General features: G+C 37.7%; 6 protein-coding genes across 9 annotated transcripts; 3 read left to right on the top strand and 3 right to left on the bottom strand.

Annotated features, from left to right (window-relative positions):
- Nucleotides 1-1,415: 1,415 nt before the first annotated feature.
- On the bottom strand, nucleotides 1,416-6,865 carry LOC111453824 (pyrophosphate--fructose 6-phosphate 1-phosphotransferase subunit beta). Its single transcript, XM_023095080.1, has 16 exons — nucleotides 6,581-6,865; nucleotides 6,056-6,217; nucleotides 5,818-5,939; nucleotides 5,514-5,567; nucleotides 5,304-5,410; nucleotides 5,052-5,157; nucleotides 4,664-4,727; nucleotides 4,126-4,214; nucleotides 3,728-3,859; nucleotides 3,449-3,619; nucleotides 3,247-3,362; nucleotides 2,986-3,097; nucleotides 2,757-2,841; nucleotides 2,236-2,280; nucleotides 2,027-2,095; nucleotides 1,416-1,787 (listed from the first exon to the last, which is right to left on the bottom strand). The coding sequence occupies exons 1-16, from the start codon at nucleotides 6,771-6,773 to the stop codon at nucleotides 1,711-1,713; spliced, it is 1,704 nt and encodes a 567-aa protein (XP_022950848.1). The 5' UTR covers nucleotides 6,774-6,865; the 3' UTR covers nucleotides 1,416-1,710.
- On the top strand, nucleotides 4,616-27,274 carry LOC111453826 (serine/threonine-protein kinase HT1-like). The gene is made up of 5 exons (XM_023095083.1): nucleotides 4,616-4,626; nucleotides 13,577-13,581; nucleotides 25,263-26,360; nucleotides 26,429-26,884; nucleotides 26,951-27,274. The coding sequence occupies exons 3-5, from the start codon at nucleotides 25,944-25,946 to the stop codon at nucleotides 27,197-27,199; spliced, it is 1,122 nt and encodes a 373-aa protein (XP_022950851.1). The 5' UTR covers nucleotides 4,616-4,626; nucleotides 13,577-13,581; nucleotides 25,263-25,943; the 3' UTR covers nucleotides 27,200-27,274.
- LOC111453827 (chromoplast-specific carotenoid-associated protein, chromoplastic-like) lies at nucleotides 9,830-11,507 on the bottom strand. Its single transcript, XM_023095084.1, has 3 exons — nucleotides 10,951-11,507; nucleotides 10,489-10,684; nucleotides 9,830-10,417 (listed from the first exon to the last, which is right to left on the bottom strand). The coding sequence occupies exons 1-3, from the start codon at nucleotides 11,406-11,408 to the stop codon at nucleotides 10,103-10,105; spliced, it is 969 nt and encodes a 322-aa protein (XP_022950852.1). The 5' UTR covers nucleotides 11,409-11,507; the 3' UTR covers nucleotides 9,830-10,102.
- On the top strand, nucleotides 14,210-15,580 carry LOC111453829. 3 transcript variants are annotated; one of them, XM_023095088.1, is made up of 2 exons: nucleotides 14,210-14,494; nucleotides 14,624-15,580. In XM_023095088.1, exon 2 carries the CDS (start codon nucleotides 14,681-14,683, stop codon nucleotides 15,332-15,334), a length of 654 nt encoding a protein of 217 aa, XP_022950856.1. In that variant the 5' UTR covers nucleotides 14,210-14,494; nucleotides 14,624-14,680; the 3' UTR covers nucleotides 15,335-15,580. The 3 variants fall into 3 exon arrangements, with proteins under 3 accessions (XP_022950856.1, XP_022950855.1, XP_022950854.1); XM_023095087.1 differs by having other exon boundaries at nucleotides 14,611-15,580; XM_023095086.1 differs by lacking the exon at nucleotides 14,210-14,494 and having other exon boundaries at nucleotides 14,507-15,580.
- Nucleotides 18,327-19,660, top strand: LOC111453828 (1-aminocyclopropane-1-carboxylate oxidase 3-like). The gene is made up of 3 exons (XM_023095085.1): nucleotides 18,327-18,458; nucleotides 18,529-19,089; nucleotides 19,158-19,660. The coding sequence occupies exons 1-3, from the start codon at nucleotides 18,351-18,353 to the stop codon at nucleotides 19,437-19,439; spliced, it is 951 nt and encodes a 316-aa protein (XP_022950853.1). The 5' UTR covers nucleotides 18,327-18,350; the 3' UTR covers nucleotides 19,440-19,660.
- Nucleotides 20,539-23,984, bottom strand: LOC111453825 (uncharacterized membrane protein At1g16860-like). 2 transcript variants are annotated; one of them, XM_023095081.1, is made up of 4 exons: nucleotides 22,989-23,981; nucleotides 21,627-21,782; nucleotides 21,041-21,252; nucleotides 20,539-20,915 (listed from the first exon to the last, which is right to left on the bottom strand). In XM_023095081.1, the coding sequence occupies exons 1-4, from the start codon at nucleotides 23,748-23,750 to the stop codon at nucleotides 20,723-20,725; spliced, it is 1,323 nt and encodes a 440-aa protein (XP_022950849.1). In that variant the 5' UTR covers nucleotides 23,751-23,981; the 3' UTR covers nucleotides 20,539-20,722. The 2 variants fall into 2 exon arrangements, with proteins under 2 accessions (XP_022950849.1, XP_022950850.1); XM_023095082.1 differs by lacking the exon at nucleotides 21,627-21,782 and having other exon boundaries at nucleotides 22,989-23,984.

Genomic DNA, 27,274 nt, shown 5'->3' with positions numbered 1-27,274 from the left:
AAAAAAAAAAAAAGAAATAGCGGTGATCCACTAGTCCGGCGGACCAGCGTAAGGTCATCTCAAGGCACATTAATTATTAATAAATGAAATGACAATACGAGCTTGGTGTTAAAACAAAATAATAATAAAAATGAGAGAAAAAAGACGTGGCAGTTAAGATCCAACGGTGTGGAATGTGCCAGCGTGGGGGTAAGAGATGAGAAGATTAAGGAAAAGTTGGGAGAAGGAAGTAAAAAGAAAAGTTGGTTGGGGTTATTATAAGATTTGCAAAAGATTTGTAGGCGAAAGGAATATAGAGAGAGCATGACGTGGTTTCCTACCAAAATAGCGAAACTAATTCTTGGCAATTTCTGTAGCATCATCATACTATATATATATATATATATATATATATAGTTTCTGATCTTATAAGTTTAAATAATGTGTTTCTTTATTGGTGAATGATTAAACCACAAATTGGTGTCGCCAATTCTTGAATTATTGTGTTACCATTCTTTTTCTGGGCATCTCTGGAACACAAAAGAGGTATCAATTGGATCATATGGAGCTACCCATTTGATAACCAGAACGTTGAAAATAGGAACCAACGGCGTTTGTTGTTGGCAGTGATGAATCAGATTTCTTTTTGGATTTTGTTACACAGCCTGAAAAGAGAGAAAAAAAAAAGCAAGTCGTGCAGCGACTGATGATGCAGTGTGTGTGTTGTGGGGGAAAAAGTGGTTTTACTTTTGGGGTTTGATTAAGTGTAAAAGAGTTTAAACCAAATACAAATCATCTGTTTAAGCGCTTCTTTTATTGGAATTTTGGGTTACTTTTTTGGGATTTATAAAAGGAGAAGAAAAGGAGGGCCCAGAAAAGGCTAAAAGAAAAATCTGTGCTTTTGGATTGAAGCCCTTTTGCAGGTTGCACAGTAGGTAACCTAATGGGCAGGATGTGAACCCAGCTTGAGCAGACTGAATCAATGAATTGGACAGACTCTTCTTGAGTCCCAATTCAAACAATCAAGTTCAATACTAATAGGATGCTAATAAGAACAATCCTAATACATTAAAAATATTCCCGAATGTCTGTAGGGAGGGGAAGGGGAAGTAATTAGCGAACACTACTCTTCACAATAGCTGTAAAAGCCTCATGACAACCAAGATACTATTTTTAACTATAAACTCGTGATCATTTCCTAAATTAGCCGATGCGAACTTTCATCCTCCAACGATTGGATCCATTTCAAACCATTCAAATCTCACTCAATAAATTTAAAAAAAAAACATTTAAAATCTTCTCATCTCATACTTCTTACATCATAAAGTGAGAAGTCCAATCATTTTATTCAAAATGTTCCACGATTTCCATTATTTCAACTGTTGTGTAGTCATAGTCAAATAGTCTTGGACATTTTAACTTTTGGTTCTTGGACAAACCTTATCCTTCAAAATTCTTTAATGGTCGGAAAGAATTAGTTCCCATCAAACTAAACCAACTAATATTATTCCGCAAAACAGTGGCTATTTTAACATCTTACACCACTGAGAGCAATGCTAATCAAGCTGAAGTTTTTACCATCTCCATGATTGTGAGATAATACATAATTGAAGGTGTCCTCATGTTGTTGACGAAAACTGGTTCCAGAATTTCACACAAAAAGGCCATCAAAGGCAGAAAAGCTTCCTCAAGAAATAAATTTAGAAACAAAACTACATCAAGGAGTTGACTTTAAGCTTCAGCTCCAAGTTCCAGCAGGAGAGTATGGTTAATAGCATTTGATGCAGGACCCACGAATTGAATAGGACCTGCAATTCCGATAAGGAAGAATTTCACAATTTAATCGAAGCAGTGCAGGCTCCTCTGGTTTGAGGCATTATTGACATTTTTTTTTTTTTTACAATATCCACATTTAAATATTAGCAAATTCAGAGGCAAAAACAAATTAAATGGCAGCCGGCAGAAGAAGATGACAAGAAGAAAATTATTCTGGTTTGTTAAAGGGCGGACAGGCAACCAGAAATAAATAGAATGAATGTTTCCTAACCAGGACTGATGTATCGGTTGTTGAATGCCCACTCATCCCTCAATGACGCAAACTTCTTGAAAGGGGCACCTGATAATTCATAAATCAAACATAAACTTAGTTGTAATACGTAGATAAGTTCATGAAAGTGATTCATCAGTATGACAACAGGATGCCACTATTCTAGTAAATATTACACAAAGAAAACAATGCTTTCTTTCAGTTCTTACCATCAAGCTCGACCATTGCCTTCTTAATCACAGGTTTAAACTTGCCTGTCACAAAATTACAACTTTAGTCATACAAGAACATGAAAATAACATCATTTTAACGTAACGGCTAAAAACATTCAAGACTGGGATTCAAAAACCCTCTGGAAAAAGCTAAAAGTCACTTCCCCAAACAACGAAGATCACAAACCAAAAAGAAACCAATTACACACAAATACACCATTTTTTCATTAGCCTTTCTTCCCTGGAGCTTACGTATCATTACTGTTATTTGAAGTTGCAAGCGGCAGAACAAATTACACCACAACGATCATTTAAAGTTCAAATTTATGCCTAGTAGATCACACCTAGCCAGAAGTATTTAGTTCATGTTTGGCCTGTATATATATAGCTTCCGCTATACATTTGGTAACAAATTTGGGGAGCGTGCAGAAGAGGGGGAAAAGGGCCTCAAGAAGAAGAAACTAAAATTAAGACCATGCATGAGAGGTAATCGAGTGTAATAAAGATAGCTAGTCTACCATGTCTCCTCTCCACATCCATTAATGAAGTCAATGCAGTCCCACCAACGGTCCATTCTTCAACAGGGGCAGCTAAATTCCCCACCTGGCAGATACACGGAATATGCACAAAGATTTACCAACAACTTATTGAGAAAAGCAAAAAAAGCATAGGAAAAAAAGGAAACTGATATTTGATTGAAATGTTTGCAGAGAGGTTGATGGTAAATGAGAAGAGAACAGGACAGACAGATGAAATTAATCCAGTTTTTCCACTCTGTAGGAGAGCTCCAGCACCATAACCCAATGCATAGCAGTAAGTGGAATCGAAATTGGTTGGTAGACCACATCTCCCTTCATAGCTGCAAGTTGAAATTATATAAGGGGTTAATGCAATAATTTCATTTTCCCTCGACCCCAAAGTGTTGCTGTGGAACTCCAATAAAAGAAAGAGAGAGGAATAGAGGATGAAAGAGAACTGCAGTTCTCAAATAAAGAGAAGAATTCTCACCCAAAAAAGTGAGATTGTCCTTTAAATTGAGCTTTGTATGCACCTTCACTCTTCCTTTTCTCCAACTCCGTCTCAACCATCTGAATAAGCATTTTCTCTGTTTCTATTCTAGCTACCTAAACAAGAAAAGAAGAAAAGTATCATATCTAACCAACAATAACACCTAGGGATCACCTCAAAAACAGCAAAATAAAATATCTACCTGAACATTTCCATGTGGGTCTCTTTCAAGCATCAACTGTTCTTGGATCGCTTGAGGCAAAAACTCAAAAAGTTCAAGAGATTGACTAGTGAGTTTCCTTTTCCATAATCCTTCATCGTCAACTATATCATGGGCCAGAATTTCATTTAGCTCTGAAATAAGTTGCTGTACCTGTAAGGCATTCAAGAACAACATTTAGTTTCATTAAGCACACAGCTAAGAATGAGGAATTGAGGATAAGAAGACAGCAACTACAGATTTTACGAGCAAGAAAAATACCTCCGGGATGAAGTCAATCAAACCTTCAGGAATAAGTATAACACCATAGTTATAACCAAGTTCTGCACGTTTGCAGACTACATCAACAATGTAATCTGTAACACTTTTCAGCGTTTGCTTTTGAGCAGAAACCTATAACAAAAGAAATCCTAGAGTTATGTACACCGTCAAAATTTATAAATGTCTTAAAAAGGCATGTTAAAAGATGTCAGAAGTCAAGCATTTAGAAATACTTGCATTGAGTGAGGAGAGAATGTTAAGACACCATAGATAATAAATCCTTGTTCTCTTTCCCCAAAAAAACAAAAACAAAAACAAAAAAAAAACAAAAAAAAAAAAAAAAGAAAAGAAAAAGAGTAGCATAACTAAAAATGCAGCTTATCAAAAGTTGAGTGTACCTCTTCCCCGATAATAGTAATGTTTGGATGAGTCTGCAAAGCACACTCTAAGGTGATGTGTGAAGCAGCACGCCCCATAAGCCGGACAACTGCAGATTCACATATCAAATAATATGCTATGAGAAACCAAACAAAGTAGTAACACATCAATGATCCACATGCATGCAACCGCATGTCAGCACCTAGAATATGTACTTGAATGGAAACTGATATATGCCTCTTTCTTGATGCATCAAACAAACTAACAGCTGGTAAATACAAATATGCACTATGCATAGATGAAAAAAAAACATTTTAATCCAGTTGGTGAAGATAGATGACTAACTTACTGTTTTGGGATAACTATAAAGCTAGTATAAAATTACAGAATCAGGTGGGTGATATCATGGAATTATTATTTTAATTCATTCGGAGCTGCTTTTAGCCATGGAATAAATCACTGCTCCAAACAGACAAAACTGATTTTCTTGGTGGCACAACACGGTGATATGATGAATGACAGTACCATGGTTCTTAACTTCAATACTTGTATACTTACAATGATAATATTTTCCAGTTGATCTAGCATCTATCATGACATTACCAATCATTTCCGCATATATCTGCCACATTAGAAACATGAACTTCTTTAGTAGTAGTACATGAACAAATATAATGCCAATCCAATATAGGAAAACTATAAAACCCAGACAAACAACTATCTTCTCTCTGCAAGTGATATGAATTATAAATATCTCAACTTCACAATAAATCACATGTTTGATGAAACGGTGGTAAGACTTCAGAAATAATCCAAGATACTAATATCTACTTCACAACAAGAAAAAACTTGAAAAAAGCATTAGAACAATCATAGAAAGATGCCATTTTACATAAAAAGCATTAGCCCCAGGCTAAGAATTCAGCAAAAGAAATGGTTTAGTTACCCTGCAAGCTGTATCAAATCCGAAACTTGTGGGCACCTCCTTGCATTTTAGATCTCCATCAATTGTTTTGGGGCAACCAATTACCCTGGTCTTCAAATTTTTACCCCTGAACAGAAGAAAAGCGATTATTTCACAACACATACAATAGGAATAACTAAAACAATGTACAAAAATGGAAATTTTGTCAAATAGAGCAGTCCGCCAATGCTGTTTTAAGGAGACAAACTCCCGATGCATTATCTTCTTTCACACCTGAAGTTTTCAGCAAGAAGGCAGGCATTTGTATTGGAATCATCTCCACCGATCACAACAATCCCATCCAAATCAAGCTTTTTTGCTGTTTCTTCAGCTTGTTTGAACTGAAAAATGAAGCCCACTCAACTAAGTTCATATATCTATCCTAACAAATCCAATTCACTTTGACATAATGTCGCACTCTTGAGGGGCAAAAGAGAGGCTCACCTGCTCAGGAGTTTCAATCTTGTCCCTCCCACTACATATCATATCAAACCCACCCTGAAAAGAACTCGAAAACAAAGAAAACATTATTAATTTATTTGACACAAATAATCCCTTTTCTCTTTACCAATAATCATCATTAGTTATGCCCATGCATCAGATAACTCATAGTTTTACATAGTAACACATGGCATATGATGACCAAGTTTAAATTTAGCGAGTACGTTAGAGTATAGAAATCCACTAGAAATCAACGCCATTAGAAGTATTTAAAAGTTTACAGTTGTGAAGATCTGTAAAAGTTTACCTGATTTCTGTATGGATAAATATATTCTGAAGTCAGTTCCACATATTTACATTTCATAATCCCGGCAGGGCCACCCCTGAAGCCATACAATACACTGCCTTTGACGTGATCCTGCAAGTAATCTGTCGCCAAAGCAGATTTAAAATCACTAAAACCTAAAGAATAAATGACATACAGTTCGAAGTAGATTGACACGTATTTATCGGAATTAATTCGTTAAATGAAAAATAATAATTACCAAAAATTCCAGAAATCACATTATGTCCTCCGGGGGCCTGGCCTCCAGACAACACGACACCAATCTTTAACTTCTTGTCCGGTTGAACTTTGTTGGAATCGCTTGGCACCAATTTTGCCGACGGCTGGCCGAAAAGATTGGGAAATAGCTTCGCTATCTCGTCTGGATAAAACAAACGTAAATAAAAACAATGAAACACCTAAATTCAAATCCCTCTTCCAGACTCATGCACCTAATCGAATTATGGAAGAATATACAAAACTTATATCGCGAGAATTCACGTAAGATCTGTGAGATCAGAAACAATCACAAAAATATGAACGAAGTGAACTTGAACTCTAAAGCCTAAGCATTTGCTTCCATGATTTTTGTTCCCTTTCAGTGGAATAAAAACGAAAAGACAATTAGAAATGCGGAAAATGAATAAGAAAAAACTCATTTCCAGATCGAAAGGAATAAACACCATAAGATCAACCAACAGTGACATATACATAGATCCCGTGAGTATCCAATAGAAAAGAGTACCTGGATTGCCAGCAGCAGAGCTAGGGGGTCCATCGACGATAGTAAAGGAACTTCTGAGAACAGAAGGCAGAGGCAGATTGTGGTCGATACGACTGGACTGGACTTCGCTATACACTGAGGAAACTCGTCCAGTCACCGGCGCAGGATTCGATCTGACGGCGGCTTCACCGTTGGAGATGAAAGAAATCGACATTGTAACAAGAGCAAGCACGATCACTAGGGAAACTGATGGGGGCGAGAGACTGAGAGACTACGATACTCTATAACACTTCGTGTTAAACGCCTAAAATATAGGAAATTGTCCGGACTGGCCATTCCAATACCGAACTGAAACGCGACTGAAAAGGGTAAAACAGTCTTTCAACATGGACTCTTTACTTTGGTGTGCTTCGGTTATAGGTTGAATTAAGAATTACATGGTGCTGGTTTAGGGTAACGAATTTGATTCTGTGGGTTGCGTTCCCAGAGGTGTGGAGGCCCAGCTTTCTCGGCCCAAGTCTCAAGTAAGCCCATAATAGGCCCATTTAAAATGGTTCTAGAGCTGGGCCTGAGAGTGGACATATCTTCTAGTTCTAGCCAGGTTTCTGAATGTGTCGCTTGACCTTGTCGGGCGTTAAGAGCATACCCTTGCAACTCGTTGTTAGGATGATCCAAATTCACGAGCAACTTCCGAACGATCTCGTAATCAACTCATGGTCTTCTTCTTAATTAGCTAAAGTGGGATTACTCCTCTCAGTAATTTACAACAATCCACCCCTAGAACAAAGTATACTGTAGAGTTTCCCTTGAGTCCCTCTTTTTTTGGAGCTCTCACACGATCTCCCCTAGTTAAGACTTGAAACTCTATCTCTTTACCCTTCAAACAAAATACACCATTTATTCGACATTCTTAGTTTGACAATTGAGAATTCTATTGGCATGACTAAATTAAGAATATGACTTTAATGCCATGTTAGAAACTATTCGTCTTCACAATAGTATGATATTATCCACTGAACATAAGCTCCTATTACTTTGGCTTTATTTTCTCTAAAATGTCTCATTTCAACAAAAATAGTGTTCATTACTTATAAACTCATGATCTTCCTCTTAATTAGTGAGCGGATGTGAGAATACTTTCGTTAACCATCTATATGTTGTGGTGGTGCTTGTTTAGTGTTTAGGACAATTATAACAAAAAAACGTGATGTGTTGATTGAGCTTCACAACGGTTCACGTTGATGTGGTAAAACATGAGAGCCAAAAACACGACATTTAGGGAAAGAGATTCCCACCAGCTGTATACAATCCTGGCTCAGATTTCGCCCACATTCCTCTTTAGTTCTATGCTCTTTATTATGTGGATCGCAGCTCTCACCACTCCACACTTCATCGCACAACTTAAACGCAGTAGATCATTAACTCACTTTTATGCATACTTTTCTGGGGAAGAACCAATTCCACCTGTTCATATCTCGGGACTCGCCCTCACTTTTGTACTTCATTCTCAGTTCTTTTCATACAATTCATCGAGTGCTCTACTAGAAGCTTGGTAGTTAGAAGGCATGTGAAGCCAGCCAACCCATAACCTTCTTTTAAAAAGCTTTGAAATCTCCCCCCCTTTTATAATAATCAAAAGATCCCTCCCATGCCACAAATGTGGATATCTCAATATCAATTCTTAAATGGACACTAAGAGACTTGGCAAAATCGACATCACCCAGACGCCATTGATGCACTGAACAGTTTGCAAAGAAAAGAAAAAAGCTTGCTTGTTTCATGATTCCCTCTAAAGCAAATTATTAGAGGTCTACTCAAGCATCATCATTGCTTCCCCCAATTCTTGTTCCCTCCCTCTTCTATCCCCTTCTCTTCAATAACCGCAACTTGAACCATTCTAAATCCAAAAAACAAGACCCACTTTGCCAATTGTGCATAAATGATTATTTTGGCCTCCAAATTCCCTTCAAAGCACCGAGAATGAAAGCAGTGGCCTCAACCCAACGGCATCAGCAAGAACAGAGAGGCATCAGGGCTTTGTGCTGTGGATGCAGTTGTAATTGCAGGTTGAGTTTTTCATCTTCAGAAGAAGTAGAAAGCTTCAGGTCTGAGAGATTCCCGTCGGTCTCCAGCATAGCCCACGCCATGGTTCAGGAGAGACTCGACCAAATGATAAGGGAAAATCGAGAGATGAGGCAGAGTAAAGAACGAAGGAAACAGAGAAGTGAAGACACCAAATTTGTTGTAATGGTGGCGAGGGAGAAATGCTCTGACGACCCCAGAGAGGACTTTAGAGTTTCGATGATGGAAATGATTTTGGCTAACCGAATCGAGGAGCCAAAGGATCTACGTAGCCTGTTGAACTATTATATCTCCATGAACTCAGATGAGTGCCATGGGGTCATCTTAGAGGTGTTCCATGAGGTTTGTAGCCATTTGTTCTTGGCTTGTAAACGCCATTTGTAGGAACATTTCAGCGTTCTTTTCACATGTTTAGTCTTGCTTCTTTAAATTCCCAGAAACAAGTTAGCAAGAACTCAGAGAGAGAGAGTACAGAATTTTGATGGGAAAATGGAAAGTTGTGGACTGATTGTGTGTGTGCCTATCAATGGTCTTTTAATGGGTGGATTATAATGCTCCTTTATTATAGTTCTCTCGTTAAAACAGAGAAAATCAATGCAAATTGATGTGACTTGATCATAACAATCCAAAACCCACTTGAATGCCTCGTGTAATTCATTGAAAAAGCAGAGTTTTACCCAATTGGCTTCATTGATGAACTTAATCGCACCATTTTGTCCATGGCGTTGTGGGTAATGAAACGTGTCTCGTTTCGGATCCATTAGGGTGAATTGTTCCGAATGAGTATGTAACCGTCTAAAGCCTATCGCTGATAAATATTGTCTTCTTTAGGGCCCTTTCCGACTTTCATTCTTCTCCCCAGTCACTAAGATGGGATCTCACAGTCCATTTCCTTCAAAGCTCAGCGTCCTAGCTGGCCCTCGTTCCTCTCTTTAATCGATGTGAGATCACACAATCCACCCATTTTGGGACCCAACGTCTTCGCTAGCACTCATTCCCATCTCCAATCAATGCGGTAAGTTATGGTTGGTTGTAGATTGGATAATTTGTTCGTCACTCAATAACTATAGAACATAAATTTCAAGTACTTACCTCTTGGATGCAATAATGATCAAATGAGTTTCTTTGTAAAATATTTTAAGAACACTCAAGGCCTATTGGAGGTTTCTGTCTTTCTGATGCAGCAAATTTGGAAATCCATCCCAAAAGACAGTAATTAATAGGATATAAAATACTAATCCAAACAAGCTTTTCATACCATTGAATAACTTCTGTTACTCAAGTGACCATTACCAATTTAACAGAAGACATAGCGAATTGAAGCTGGCCCTTAACAAAAGGCAATACCATTTACGAATTTGACAGCAACTTTAAATAATAATTCAGTTTCCTATGAACCCTTCATAGAACTCCTCAATTTCCACCTTGGAACAGCAGAATATAGTGAGAAGATTAAGGGTTTTAGGGGGATAAGAGAGCACTGCCTTCCTTGATGAGTACAAACACGCTACCGCCATCACCTCGTGAAATTCGAACATCTTCATCAAGATAAGTAGTTAACAACCACGACTCTGCCTTGGCGTTCGAGATTGGGAACTTGATTGGGGGTTGGCTCGAAATTGTCTTGACCACATTTGAAGCAGTGTCTTGAATGGAGGATATGATGCCGCTGAATGCTGAAAGCTCAATCTTCTGCCCAAGAAACTCCACATTTTCTGGTATCACTATTGAATCCGTCAGCTGCGGAGTCCCAATGACACCTTCTTCAAACATGATCTGGAAAGTCAAACAGTTGAGAATGCGCATACGGACAAGAAAATCCATGTGAAAGACAGATTCTGGCTTACCTGTACGCGCTGAGGGCTTCTAACTTCAAACTTGGCATTAGTACTAATGGAAGTGGTGGCCAGAGGGCCGGAAAACAGGACGGAGTTTTGGACAGTGAAGCCCTCGGAGTCAATTGTCTGTGAAATTTCTTCCACTTTGACCAATGAAAATGTACTCCTAGACAACAGGGGAAACAGACCCGAGAACGATGTGTACCTACAGCCCCAAACATTCATATCAACAAACTCAGGGTGATCAATTTCTACTCAGAACAATACGAGTCCAAATATGAACTTGAAAATCAACAAGTACAAGAACTTACCACCAACATTTAAGAAATTATGAAGGTTTGCACATAAGAAATTAGATTAGACTCGTTCCAGTTTTTCAGTCATCCCTAAAAAATTACTCGATTCCTAATAACGAAGTTCAATCATATAGTATAGAGAGAAATCTGTTCATAAATTATTGCGAGAACTTACGCGAGAATCCATTTGCCGTTGAGCAGAGACAGAGCCTCAGTAGGAGCTGGTGTTGGATTTTTCGCTTCCAGCTGCGCAATCAGCTCAAGTATCTCTGCCCTAGTTTCGCTATTCACTCGTAATCCACGATCGGTCCCGTAAAACGAATCAACCAACGCCTTCTTCAGTTTATAAATCTCCGATTGCTCCAGAGGCTTTTCCTCCTCTTCGGCGACCGCCACAGCCGGACCATCTGCGTACGGCCTCTTCTTCTCCTCGCCCCGCTCGTCATCGTTCTCCACCGCACGGACTTTAAACACAGGTCTGGCTGAGATCGCTAACTTCCCCGCCGCGGCTCTGGCGCCAGCCACAATCGGACCGATGGGGAAAATCAAGGGTTTAGAAATGAGTTGAGTCTGCGGTGGATTCAGTGAGAGAGTCCTGCATGGAAGTTGACTGAATTGAGAAACAAACGCCATTGTTCCCTGAATCAGACAAACAAACACGCAGTGCAAACCGAAAGACGAGAACTCACACACCAGCTGCGTCTTCAAAATCTGCCTTAAAACTCGCAAACGAGAGGGACGATTAAATAAATACGAATAATAGCCTAAAAGACGATTCTACCCCTGATTTTTCGCGACTGTTCCGAAACTTGTCATTGTTTTTTAGGCCAAATTGGACATTGCGAAGTAATCTGACTGTTTGATGGTAACGTGGACCGTTGAGATTGCGGCACGTGGCGGAGTTAGGGGGAGAGTACAGAATACAGAGAAGGCAGCCTAAAACGAGCCAACCAAGGCATGTGAGGCGCGAAATGAATGACTTAAGAATACGTTTACGTGCATTTAGTTCTGAAGAGGATAATATTAATCCAACCCTTTTTTAGTTTTACCTATTCGTTATTCAATAAATACATATAAAAAAAATTACTGAGATAAAAGGCTTTAGCTTTCTACTGGGAGATGAAAACAATAAATAAAACAGACAAAAAAAATATATACTTATTATTTTTTATAAAGTGGCATATGTCTAGTTTGAGATTTTGGATGCATGTGCTAGAGTAGACGGTGGTTGAGAACTACCTATCGTTAATTGTTATCATAATTTCAAATAATATTTTTGCGGAAACACATTTAAAATCGAGAAAGTTTGGAAAAATGCATTTCTTGGAAAATCGTACTTTCGATCACCCTATTGAGTTATTTGTTTCGTTTTTGGTTGGCGACCATGTGATGAAAGTCTCTTGCATTGTTTTTTCTCGTTATATCGTTTATTCGATACAAAAATAAAACCGGTAAAGTTTATTACATATTTTAACCTTTAAAACTTATTAAATGTTTTCTAAATTCATAAATTAAATAAACCCAAACCAATTTTTTGAATTATTACCTTCTTAAAAATTTTAAAAGTCTTAAAAGTCACCCGCTTATATTTTTATGACTTCTATTTAGTTATTGGATTGAGTCGACTATTGATTTGATGAGCAAATGTAGTGTTAAATTAAAATAAAAATATGCATGATAAATGGATTTATAATTATATATGAAAAGTTTGTGGATATTTAAAAAGGAAAAAGTATTTTTAAGATTTGGAATTGAATCCACAAAGATCTGTGTTTGTATTGTGAGGTACCTTTTGAATTCATATGGAAAGCCCAAATTTGAGATTCTTAGTGCAACACACATTAATGGCCCAAAATAATTGAAAAGGGCCCGACATTGTCGTGGAACAATTTCGGGTCATCTCTACGGCCCATAAAGTTTAGGGCAATTCTGACAACAGAAACAAAATTTAATTTTGTGTTAGATAAAAATGTTTTATGTGTCAATAAGTTTAAAATTTTGAATGATCTAAATTTAAACTTTCAGGCATCATGAACTTAATTATTTAAATTTGAGATTTTCTCGTATAACTTTTTTAAATTTAAATGTCAGAAGGTTCGTTGTTCAACCATTTTATCAAAAAAAAAATGGTGTAGCTAATCGTATATGAACCATCACAACTGTGTTTTAAATAGATTGTTACAATTGGAGCTTCGGCCTCCTCTCTCTATGAGCTGTGAATTGTTAACCTTTATTATATGCCTCAGCATGTTGACCATGTTGTGATTGCTAGAAATTTGTGCTATGTTTTAGTTTCTAAATACACGTATTTAATTATCCAATAATGGCAATGTCACTATATGCTAGATTCTAGTGTATCGGAATATTAGGTAAGTTTTATGAGTTTGAAATGTGAACTACCACTAAGTGGGTACACCCTGCCTCTTATTCTTCATTTTAATACACAAATTTGTTGACAAGTCACGTCCTATTTGTTCATGCATAAATAAATTATTTTTATATAGTTTAAATTACCATTTTGTTTCCATTTTAAGTCTACTGTTAATAGATAACCGTTTCGATCCATTATTGATGTGTGATCTCATAATTGGCTGTCCTTTGAAGGTCCACTGTCCTTCCTGGTACACCGCCCCATGTCTGACTCTAATATAATTTACACTAGTCTAGGTCCATCGTTAACAAATATTGTCCATTTTGAAAACGTGTCTACTATGAAGAGAGTCTAGCCCTACTCCAACTAACTTTGCAGTTTCTAGTGTCTGGCTCTAATACCATTTGTAACAATCTAAGTCAACCAGTAGATATTGTCTGCTTCTATTTATTATATATCATCATCAATCTTATGATTTTAAAACGTATTTGCTACGAAGAGATTTTTATATTTTTTATAATAAATGTTTCCTTCCTTTCTACCTCGCGTAATTTGTCATTTGGTGAAAAACAATGTCAACGATGCATCATTATTTTTTATTTTTTATTTTTTTATTTTTTGTTTATAATGATATTTCATATCACATTTCCATTCGTCATGATGCAATATTTTTATTGAATGGTCACATAATTATTGAGTTGCAAAAAATAAAGGAGCTGCATTAAATTATGGTATCTATTTTTTAAAGGAACTTCAATGCGGTTTCAGCTCTACATTGTGTGTGTTTTTTAATATATATATATATTTAAATTATAAACAAAAGTTACCTAGGTTGAATTTTCTAGAAACATATTTATATTTGTTACGACATAAGCTACACTTAATATTGCTATATTAAAAAATTCACATCATAACAATTTTAAAATTGCAAATTTAAATTCAAATAATACATCTATTTTTTTTTTTTATAAATAAAATAATAGAAAGGATTATTTAATTGGTACATCCCCTGGACCAGACCTCCGACGAGGCGGCCATAATGGGAGTTGACTTAAGCAGCCGGCGAAGAGAGATGGGCGTTAGTTTTGAATATTAATTAAAAAAAAATGATGAAAGTATTACAAGTATTTAGCAGTTGAATGTGAAGGTGTAAAGCGTAAACTCCCTCCACTTCCTCATTGCTTTGTCTTCTTCTTCTTCTTCGTCTTCTTTGCATTTAAGATCCTCACGACTCGCGTGTTTTAGCTTCGAATTTCGACCCCTTATGGGGCTCCGAGATTAATTAACAACAGAGAGGTGGAATTCATCTGAACCTTTCAAGAAACTCACGAGATTTCCATGGCCGAAGGTAATCCTAATCCCCCCCCAACGGCTTTCAGTTGTTTTATTCTATTCTGTTTTTAATTTTGATCTGAGAAATTTTTTCGAATCGAAATCGGAATCGGAAAATATGAGTCTACTCAGAGTGATTTTGCAGGAAGCAGCCAGGCGAGAGACGGAAGCTAGGACGATTTGGGGATTTTTGAGCGACCAAATGGACGGTGTCGATGGAGGAGGGAGGCGGCGGCAGAGTTTAAAGCAACGTCTAGGGTTTAAGGTTATGGGCTGTTGTGGTGCTACTTGGGGTTCCCGGCCGGCGACGGGGAGCGTCAGAGGCGGCGGCGGCGACGACGACGACGATGACCAGAGAGTACCGGAGACAGAGGTGATGAATCCGCGCCGATTTCAGGACGAGAGGCAGTTGGATCGGAGTTTTATGAGTCCGTTATCCGTTCCGTCGCCGGCAACGTCTGGGATGAACTTAGCCACGGCTCTAGCGGCGGAGCGTCGTTTAAGAGCGTCGCCGCGTGGAGCGGAGGTGGGCTTTGTGGAATCTAGTAACAACGATTTTGATTCACTGGGCGGAATGATGGTAACGGAGACGCCGTTGAAGGTGTCGCTTATACGGCTGCTGAAAGAAACAGACGGTAGCGATGGCGGTCGTGGGAGTTTGGGAGTGGCGGAAAAAAAGAGAGAAGAGGCGGGAAATGATTCTATGTGTTGCGTATGCATGGGGAGGAAAAAGGGAGCGGCATTTATCCCATGTGGACACACGTTTTGTAGGGTGTGTTCGAGGGAGCTGTGGTTAAATCGAGGATTTTGTCCGCTCTGCAACCGTCCGATCATGGAGATTCTTGATATATTTTGAAGGAGTACGATGGGTGCGATGAAGATGAGCGCAGACGATAGTTGGTGACCGGAAGGAGAAGTGGTTGCCTCAAAATTTCGAGACAGACTGTTTTGATTGGACGATACTGAATGTTGACCGTATCTGGACGACACGTGGATGCTATGCGGGTGACAGAACTTTTTTACTGACGGGAAAAAGTTTAATCAACAAATTCGATGTAATTCATAAATTTAAACTTTTCATGTACATGGGATTTAACAACAACTACTACTTTCATGGTTGCATTTTTTTTTTCCCTACCAAATATTTGTGTTTATTTTATTTTTTAAAATTTTAAAATTTTATTCTTCTTTTAATTAAAAACTTGTACATTTTCTTTTGAAATCACTAAAATTAAAAGAATAAAAAAATCAAATAATTATCGGTAATAATAACACGAATAAGTGGACATTTTCTTTAATAAAGAAAATAAGGTTAGAGTACTTTAATCTTTTTGAATTAATAATAATTAGCAAACCCTAATCTTCTTCCTTTTTTTTTTTTTTTATCTCTAGCTTAATTAGTTAATGGGACCTCTCTCAATATCTCAACAATATATAAATTTAATTTATATTTAAATTACAATGATAAATTTTTATAATCATTGCCCTAAACTTTATGGGCCGTAAAGATGACCCGAAATTATGCCACGACAATGTCGGGCCCGTCTCAATTATTTTGGCCCATTAATGTGTGTTGCTCTAAGAATCTCAAATTTGGGCTTTCCATATGAATTCAAAAGGTACCTCGCAATACAAACACAGATCTTTGTGGGTTCAATTCCAAATCTTAAAAATACTTTTTTTTAATATATTTAAATAATTATAAGTCATATATACTCTAGGCTAAGCTAATTAAAAAATTCTTATGCGACCTTTTGAGCACCACCCCTTATCACACGTACCTTTATTTTAATTTAACGCACCATTTCAAAGTGGAGAATATGAACCTGACCTTTTCATCAACGACATATACTTTACTTGTTCAGCATCTAAATCATGGATAAAAATTTGTATAGAAATAGTATCATGAGATGAAATGAAATCCACGCGTAATAAATAATCCAATTTATCATGCATAATCTATCATTGAGGTATAATAATAATATAATATCACGAGAATAACAATAATAATAAAAGTTTACAGAGTAAAAACACATAATAGAAGAAAAACGTTTTGAGCGAGAAGAATTGGTCTATTATTAATTGAAGTTGAGGTAATTCAAGTGGAAAATGGAACAAATTCTATAGAATTGATTAAAAAAAGACGGAGAAAAATAATTAAAAAGAAGAAGAATATGATTCTAAGAAATTATATAATGCATTGTTTTCATGTAAAATAAACAATACTTTATCGATAAATAAATAAAAAAAATAAACCTTTTTAGTGATTTAACATTTACCTTTTCCATTTTTACTTTATTATACACCAATTATTGCATCCCTTTTATTTTTTTTTCAATATAATATCCTATTCACTTTATTATTATTATTATTATTAATTCAATTATAGTAATGCAATTGGCACTGAAAATAAATAGTAAGTTTTGGATTTTTATAATATTAAATACCCATTGTCTTTTAAAATATCGCATTCTCAAATTTATTTATTCTTCCTCAAATATAATATTTTTAATATATATTTTAAATTTTATGTTTCAAATATGTATAGAGAGGGGCCATGCACCATTCTCAGCTTTTGTCGGCACGTGCATACCTTACAACTACATATGGTCGAGTTAAATTATACAGCCCCTTGCTATCCAATCCTCCTCATTCACACACGTACAATGTACGCATTTATTTTATTTTTAGCACCATTTTTTTAATTAATATATTAAGAAGGATATATTCCAAAAATAATGTATACTTAAAATATTATATCTCAGAGTAATAAAAAATATAATATACATTTAAAATTATTTATCCAAAAGTAAGTTTTTAGGAAAAAAAAAACATTGGTGGGTCCCACACAATCCAAGGACAAGCAATTAATTTTCCCTGGTTTTTCTGTTTTATTTCGAAATAATTATTTTAATATTTGATTTTTTCTTTGGGCGGGGAGCCATACCCAATATGCTCCATTATTTACTACTACTTGTTACGGACGAATATTTTCTTGGTATTTGAATTTTGCCTATACTTTATATTTAGCTTCCACAATAATTTTGAAACATACGAATCAAAATGGATATATAATATATATATATTGAAGTGCATGAATATGTTCAAAGCTTGTTTCTAACAAAAGTAGTATATATATAATATTGGTTTGAGTTTCTCAAAATGGCTATTTTTAATAAAGATAGTATTCCTCACTTATAAATCTATAAACTTTCACTAAATTAATCAACGTGGGACTTACTTCCAATAATCCTCAGTAAATTTACCATAAAATTGAAGACATATGGGTTAAATAGTAGGTATCATAATTAGAGGCGCCTTGTACGTGTGTTGTTGTTAATAATCATAAGTATAAGATTTAGGAGAGTTTTAATGTTGGAATTGGTGAAAAATATTAATAAAATAGAATTAAAAATTGGTATATTATTATATTGCAATTTGCAAGGTTAGAGAAAAGAGGGTATTTTTAAGGAGCAGAACATGTGATGTGCAGCAACAATGGGTGGATTCAGATGGACAATCATTTTCTTCAAGACCAAAAACAATACCCACTTAATAACTTTTTTCTTTTTCTAAATAATTAAATATATAAATACAAATATATTTCTAGTTAATACAAATATATTAGATTGAAAAGGGGGCCCACTTGTTTCTCTCTCTCAAATCCGTTAAACTAATTGATTAATTAATTAATTAACCAATTAAAACTTTACTCAAATCTGCATTAATTAAAAACGATTAATCCGTAAATCCCTAAATTATTCTTTTTTTTTTTCCTTAATTATTCTTTAATTTCCCCTTTGTCGCTTCCTCTGTTCCACGCCTATAAATAGCAACCATCTTCAACACCCAAAAAACCACACTGAGTAACAATGGAGATGGATTTCCCTGTTATCAACATGGAGAAGCTTAATGGCGACGAGAGAGGAGCTGTGATGGACCAAATCAACGACGCCTGTCAAAACTGGGGCTTCTTCGAGGTATGTTCTTATGAGATTACATGAATAAGCTTCTGGGGTTGATTTATTATTTGTTAATTATTTCATATAGTTGTTGAATCATGGGATATCGCACGAGCTGATGGACAAGGTGGAGAAGCTGACTAAGGAGCATTACAGGAAGCGTATGGAGCAGAGGTTCAAAGAAATGGTGGCTAGTAAGGGGCTGGATTCAGTGGAGAGTGAAAATAACGACACTGATTGGGAAAGCACCTTCTTTCTACGCCATCTTCCCAGTTCCAACATGTCCCAAATCCCCGATCTGGACCAGGATTACAGGGAGGTCATGAAGGAATTCGCTGTGGAATTGGAGAAGCTAGCAGAGCAAATTCTGGACTTGCTGTGTCAGAATCTTGGGCTTGAGAAAGGGTACTTGAAGAAGGCCTTTTACGGGTCCAAAGGCCCCAATTTTGGAAGTAAAATCAGCAATTACCCTCCCTGTCCAAAACCTGACCTTATTAAGGGTCTCAGAGCCCACACCGACGCTGGTGGCCTTATTCTCCTCTTCCAAGACCACAAAGTCAGTGGCCTTCAGCTGCTTAAAGACGGCAAATGGGTTGATGTCCCACCAATGCATCACTCCATTGTCATAAATTTAGGCGACCAGCTCGAAGTATGTGCACAAAAAATGTTGCTAATTTAGGCGTTATTTTTTTCTAATGATTTATTTGATATATATAGGTAATTACAAATGGAAAATACAAGAGTGTAATGCACAGAGTGATAGCGCAGACAGATGGGAACAGAATGTCGATTGCATCATTCTACAATCCAGGAGACGACGCTGTAATATACCCGGCGCCGGCGCTGGTGGAGGGAGAGGGAGATAAGGGCAAGCTTTACCCAAAATTTGTGTTCGATGATTACATGAAGCTGTACGTGGGGGTGAAGTTTGAGGCAAAAGAGCCGAGGTTTGAGGCCATGAAGGCTATGGAATCGACTAACCCAATTGCGACTGTTTGAGAACTCCATTTTCCAATAACCCATTAAGACTAGGCATTGAAATAGAAAGCTTTTTATTATATTATTACAAACAAAATTTAGTGGTACCATAGTGTCGATGTTTCGGTGTTGTGGAACAGGGCTTGAAGTTTTTTCTTTTAAGATATGATAGATGTTTGGGAGCCATGAAGGGTTTCAAGGTTAAATGTTTAAATAATGGATATGTGGACACTTTTCTACTTTGTGTCTTGGTTTCATACAAACTTCCTTGCATTATTATAAGTTTTAAAACCTGTTCTATTAGGGAGAGGTTTACTCACTTCTTCGATGAAAGTGAGATCTCACAATTCACTCTCTTGAGTACGGTGATTGACTCTGATACATTTGTAACAGTCAAAGCCTACCATTAGTCGATATTGTTCTTTTTAGGTTTAGGAATGGAATTCCACCAAAGTAGATAATGTTATGTGTATATAATTGAAAAGTAATGAATTTTAGAAGATTTGAAGTGAGAACAAAAACAAGGTAACAAAGCTCTCATGAACCTCGTACCTATCTCCTCCAATAATTTCTCTAACAAAATGGTATGGTAAGGTCAATAATTTGGCCTCTGTCCTACTACTTCACCATCATTTCCAAATTTAGTAATCAAATGGTGTTTTGGAAAGGGATTAAAAAATGCTCAATTATCTTCCTCTTTCTGTCACTCAAAATGTCACAAAATGAGATTCAATAAGATATACACATCATTCAGAGCATTGAATCAACCCCACATTTTTTCTTGTTCATGATCATCTCTTTGGCCGCGATGAACAGCGAGGTATACCCAAGGACGAGATATCAATCTCTAGATTTTGATTCCCGGATAATATCTCTCTACTTGTATAAATTTTCAGCCGGCCCAAACACTGTTCGAGAATCTTAGCAACGGATTTTGCTATTAATTCTGTGTATATTTCATTCTTTCTGATCTCTTCAAGAACACGTTACGACTTCTAAAATAATTTCTTCGTTAAATTATTTCCAGTTGGTAGATCTTGGTCTGGCTAGTTGGATTTGTCTGAGCTGAATCTGATGCTGAATTCGAGGAAGGAATCTGATCATCATAAGCCAATAAGAATTTATAAAGGAATTTCGATTCGCGTGGGATTCCCTTAGGATCTGAGTTTTATGTACATAATATAAACAGAGTCAAAAATAAAATACATGGAAGCAAAAGTGGCATATACATAATTCGTGGAACTCATTATCGCATCCTTGGGATGTTGTTTACTCGGAAACTTTAAGGTGAAACTATAGCATATCTACACGGGAACCACATCTGCATTCTGATTATCGTCACAGGTTATGATTAAACCTTCGACATAGGTTGGAAGGAGGCACCGAGCCCATTGACATCCTGTCGACACAGGCTCTGTTGATGGAACTACCATGAGCACGTTATCTTGGCGCTGAACGACCCCCATCACACTCACGGTGCTGCCTTCCTTGATGTACCTGAGAATGATGAAGAAGAAGTAATAAGGTTTGGTGAGGAGTAGCATGCTTGATCATGTTGTGTAGTGAATCGATTCGCACAGAAAATGGATGGGGATTTGGAAAAACAAGTGATGGTGTAGTACCCTTCTTTAAGGCGCATTACACGGTCGTCGCTTGAGAGTTTGCGATCGGCTAGCCAGCCTAGGAAGCTTGGAGACAAGTCTCGGTTTTCATTCGTGACATCGACAACGGTGGAGGGTTTGACAAATGGAGCAACCTTGGCCCCATAGCCTGCTTTCACCAATGCTCTTAAACCAGTTTGAAAGTCTGATATGTAAAAGTCAGCTACATATCTCTGTATGGAATGTGCAAAAAAGGCAACCCATTACAACTCATCATATACTCTGAAGATGCAGACAAGAATATGGTGTATGCATGCCGTATGAATCTATGTATGCAATTCGCTCATATCATAAAATGGTATCTAATCTATGTATTCGTCTGTTCAGAAGCATTTGCACTTAAACAAAAGATGAATCAATAGCCATCAAGTTGCGTAACAGCTCAAGGCCACTACTAGCAGATATTATCCTCTTTGAGTTTTCCTTTCTGGACTTCCTCTCAAGGTTTTAATATGCATCTACTAGGGAGAGGTTTCCACGACCTTATAAGGAATGCTTCGTTCCCCACTCCAAGTATTTAGAACAAAATGGTAGGAAGAGAACTGACCTCAGAATATCTAGATCCCCAAGAAAAGCAGCGGTGTTTAGGATTTGCAGGCTTTCCACCCCATCCTTTATATTCATACAGTTCAGTAGACACGTAAACGCACCTCGGTACTCTCTGGTAGGACGACTCGAGAGGAATACTGCCGCACGTGACGACCTAAAAGAGAAGGAATGCATATAATACTCAATATCTGAAGAAAAAGAACGGTATACAAAAGTGACCGAGTGAGATGAATGACACATCCAAATTCCCAAATTGGGTGAGAAGAGAACACAATTGAGAAAAATTGTGACAAAAAAACCACAATCATCAAATGATTTTCCTTCCATTTGAAGTCAAACACGACAAACTGTTTATCAATATCTAAGAAGATTTTAGCCTTTTCAGGTCATTACCTCCAAATCATTGACTAAAAAAAGTAAATTTGATCGACATGAGAGCCCAGAATTGGGTAGCTGTCTTTCCAATTGGTAAGCAACACGACAAAGGGAGAGAAGCCAGGAAACCACCTACCTATTATGATATTTACATAAAGAACTCTCTATATTCTACCTTACTATAACAGGCCATTCTATAAGTAGCACAAAAGTTCTAAAGAAGATATTAAGTTCTAAAGAAGATGAAGTTGCAGGTTCATAAGAGCATGTAAATGAATGCCTGAAGCTTATCTACTGATCTATACTGAATTTCAAAACATCTGTGAATGATTTGAAGTGACTTTTCCATTACCATTTTCATCAATAAGTCCCAATAATTTGCCGTCAAAGTCATCAGATGGTGACAAACAACCAGATATGGACTAAGAACACTATTTTAAACTAATCCTTTGAAATTGTACAAATATTTTGCCTATTGGGTAGCAGTGTATAGCTAGTTTGCCAGACAAATTTCAAAGAAGGGATTAATCAGTCAGCTAAATTTCAAGCTTTTCAGTACTTGCAGCAAATTCTACAAAACTTATCAAGAGTTTTGTTCAAGTATTGAAATAAGCTACCCGGTTCTTCAAACCTTCAAGAACAAGTTTATCTGAGAAGAACTGAGAAGAACAATGATGGAGTTTATAAAAAAAAAAACAAATACAGATTTCCAGGAGATCTAATAAAGAGGCCAAATTTGGATTCCTCGTCAAAGATCTATAATAATTTTGTTTTATTAAATCTATAATATTGTCAAACAGTCAGCATCGTATTGACTAATTCAATCCTATTGCGCAATATATATTGATTAGGATACAAATGCTCCATGATTAGGCATAAGACGTAGGATAGTTAAATCAATTGATGGCTCATTACTTTTAATTAAAAACTCCATTAAAATAATCTGAAAGCGAGCGAGACAGAGAGAGAGAGAGAGCAAAATTACCCCTGTGACCTTCACGTACTGTCCATCAATAGCGCCTCTGAGCTCAGCGTCCGGGTACCTTCTCACAAACCCTATCAACCCCCTTTTTCCCCAAGCGATGTTCCAAAGAATCGCAATCACTGCCGGAACCAAAAGCCCCCCCGCCGCCACCAAAATAATCGGCTTCTTCACCGCCACCATCAGAAACGCGCCAACCAACAAACCGGTGACTAAAACCACAAGAAAAGCCCACACCACTACCTTCGAAACCTTGAACCCTAATTTGACATCCTCGCTTAAGCTCGTGACCGCCGCCCCGTACATCGTCTTACCAAAAGACGTCGTCTGCTCCAGAGGGCCGGAGCGCCGTCCTCCGCCGCCGCCGCCGCTACTGGACGATCCAAGAGGACCGGATCCCAAAGGGCCGGAGGTTATGAGACCGGTTGGCGGGAGGGAAATCGGGCCGGATGATTTCTTGGAGATCGGACCGGAATTAGAGTGCTTAGTGACAGGTCCGGAATTAGGGCCGGATCGTACCGATCCACTGTTGTGCTGAGAAGAGGACGAAGGACGAGAGGATTTAGAAGGAGGATGGCCGGAAGTTGGGGAATCGACGAGATGGAGGTCAAACATTTTAGCAAGCTCCCCTGATTTCTTGACGTCTCCACCGGTGTAAGGGACAGCGCGTGAGCCCATTGTAGGGGGCCGCTCCTTGAGCTGCTCAGGGCGGCCGGAGACATAGAGACCGCCACTGAGCTGGTGAGATGGAATTCTAGAGCCCATTAATGGTTGGGAAAATGGGGAAGGAGAGAGTGAAGTGGAAGTGGAGGAAGAGAGTGAATGTTGGTTAGGAAGATGGAAGAGGTGAAGAAAAACACAGTGATGGAGTTAGAGCGGACGAGAAGGGGGGATAACGTAAAATGACGAAAATGGGTCTGCTGTGTTAAATAAATGCCATTTGAGTCCTGAAGATTCGGAAATTGGCGACTGTGGAGATGAGAAGTTGGTGAATGATGAAATGAAGCCGTCGAGCTGCTTAGATTCTGACGGTCGACTGTCCAGCCTCCGTTTGCTCTTTTTACCATTCTACCCTCTCCTCTTTTTAGATTATATGTCCGAAAATAAAAGACAATAATCATAATAATTAATAAATATAAACTACAAATTTAATCAAAACATTAAAAAATGTACTATGTTTTTGTCAATTATAATCATTATATTCCACTTTTAACGTTAGGCTTTAAGAGAAAATGAATGTTTTATTTTCATTATTTTTTTAACCTATTTTCCATTGCAACTTCAACGTGACATCACATTCAATAACCCCAACTTTATATTATATAATTATTATTTTACATTGTTAAAATTCTGCAAACATTAAAAATATATTCAATTTTCCTTTTTTTATGTAAAATTAAAATGGAATCTTAAAGCTTTATTTTGATTGGGCCCCCGATTTTAAAACCCGTCTCGTTGTGTTAATTCCAAATTGGGCCCAGTAGAGATCTTCCACGATTGTTTTCATCACATCCTCTGGATTTGGTTCAACGGTTCAGATCGTCCCACTTTTCCGAATTTAATATATATGAAAAAAGCTTAATTTCGCTGGACTTGTGTGGACCCTTGATTTTGCTAGTTGCGGATGTGGACGCTTCCTTATTCGATCCGACGGCCAGGATTTCGCCATCTTTGATCTGTGTAGTTAGGTGCATGCCACGCCAATTTATTCACTGATTGGAACGTCTAAACCGAACCCTATGCGTTTGAATATCGATTTGATATAATATTTTAATCTTCCTCTCCTATGTCCCAAAATCAGTTGTTTTTTTCTTTTGTACCGACCACCTCACCTGAGCTTTCATAGCTATAGCTTTGGTTTGGGGTTCCTCAAAATGCCTGGTACATAGTATTTCTTGTTTATAAACTTATGTTCATCTCCAAATTAGCCAATGTAGAGCTCTAAATTTGGCCTATTACACCGTCTTCCAAAATGTGCAAGGCTACACCACAAAAGCATTCTAAATTTGGCCCTTTTAAGAAACGAGTCAAACTCGTTGGGCCAAGTCCAACAAAATGGTTTGAAATATCGAAAACAATGGCATTTTATGAGATGACAATTATTTCAGTTTGCACTTAAAAAAGAGTAGGCTAAGACTCTTATGCGGCAGTAAGAACAGTGATGACTGTCACTCGTCAATCTATAATTACATGTCATCCATGACACTACATAATTGAAAGAGTACAACTAGGACACCAAGTAACCGAAACTCTCAACCCTATGCATTATTTTAATAGAGTAGAATCCATTCACAGGATTAGGCGAAGTGGATAAAATCAAATCACGGCCGTGACTAAGAACCACAGGATCTAATGTCCATTGCATTAAGCTACACACCACCATTGACTTTGGCTTCAGACTGGCCCCACGTGTGCCTGCCACTAGTAGACAAAATGAAAAAAGATTGGCCTCCGCATATATGCTCATCTTTTTTAAGCTAATCCATGGAGCCTTTGCCACTTCGCCCACTTCGCATTGATGATGGGAAACGAAACAGGAAGCACAGCAGCTGGATTCAGTTGAGAAAAGAACAAATAAAGTTCAACTTTTTAACAACGAGACGCCAAATCACGAGACGTCCCTGACCTATCCCTTGTCTTTCCACTGCCAAACGACCTAATCCTTCCCCTTTTCCCTCTTCCTTCTCCATCGGTTCAGTTCCCAGAAGCCATGAAATCCCAAGTTCTTTCTTTTCATCAACATTTGCATAACCATTCTCTCTGTGTTTTCTTCCATTGATTCCATAAATTCATGAAAACCCATATCCAATTTTCATTCTTCTTTAGAACCCATGTTTTTGAATCAGTTCATGCACTTCTTAAAATCAATTCATACGTTCAGAAGGAAGATTCCTTACGATTGTTTGTTTTGACGACATAAACAAGCCTACAAGCCTCTGTTTCGCGTAAATAATCTTCATGGCAACCTCATGTTTTGGTTCACTTTGGATTCGAAAATCAAAGAGCAAACCCTTATCAACACCTTCCTCATTGAAATCCCAGAAGAATTCCGAAATGGAAAATATGGAAAGAAGAAGATTTGATAGCTTGGAATCATGGTCGATGATCTTAGAGTCCGACAATGTCGAAACTTGGGAGACATCGAAAGAGGATCAGGAAGAATGGACCGCTGATCTATCTCAACTCTTCATCGGTAACAAATTCGCCTCCGGTGCTCACAGTCGAATATACCGTGGAATTTACAAACAGAGAGCCGTCGCTGTTAAGATGGTTAGAATCCCAAACCAAAACGAGGAAACCAGAGCCAAACTCGAGCAACAATTCAAGTCAGAAGTCGCCTTGCTTTCTCGTCTCTTTCATCCCAACATAGTTCAGGTAAATTTTCATCTTTCCATGGTTAATTCTTTTAATCAAAGTTAAATTCATGGTGGGTTCCTCTTCAGTTCATTGCAGCCAGTAAAAAGCCGCCGGTATACTGCATAATTACAGAGTATATGTCACAAGGTACTCTGAGGATGTATTTAAACAAGAAAGAGCCATATTCACTCTCAACAGAAACAATTCTAAGGTTAGCTCTTGACATATCAAGAGGAATGGAATACCTTCATTCCCAAGGAGTAATCCACAGAGACTTGAAATCAAACAACTTGCTCTTAAACGATGAAATGAGAGTAAAAGTAGCCGATTTCGGAACCTCCTGCCTCGAAACACAGTGCCGTGAATCGAAAGGAAACATGGGAACTTACCGATGGATGGCGCCGGAGATGATCAAGGAGAAGCCATATACACGCAAAGTTGATGTTTACAGCTTTGGGATTGTGCTGTGGGAGCTCACCACGGCTCTGCTTCCGTTTCAAGGGATGACCCCTGTTCAGGCTGCCTTTGCCGTCGCCGAGAAGGTACCAAATTTCTCTAAATTTAATCGCTGTTTAAATTTCTCTCAATGTCATAATTGAATTTGGCAGAATGAGAGGCCGCCGTTACCGGCGAGTTGTCAGCCGGCGCTAGCCCACCTGATAAAACGATGTTGGGCGGCGAATCCGTCGAAGCGGCCGGATTTCAGTGACATTGTGGTGGCTTTGGAGAAATACGACGAGTGTGTGAAAGAGGGTCTTCCGCTTGCACATCATAGAAGATTGGTAAACCGAAACGCCATTATTGAACGCTTCAAAGCTTGTACCTCAACCGCGTCTTCAATACCTGTACATGCCTGAGCCGCCATAGCTTCTTCCTAATTTGATTGGATATGAATTAACATTTTAAATATACATTTTCATATATTAAATAGA

This window comes from Cucurbita moschata, unplaced genomic scaffold (assembly GCF_002738365.1).
Source record: "Cucurbita moschata cultivar Rifu unplaced genomic scaffold, Cmos_1.0 Cmo_Scf00015, whole genome shotgun sequence".
NCBI classification, from domain to species: domain Eukaryota; kingdom Viridiplantae; phylum Streptophyta; class Magnoliopsida; order Cucurbitales; family Cucurbitaceae; genus Cucurbita; species Cucurbita moschata.
This window is presented reverse-complemented; position numbering and strand designations above follow the sequence as displayed.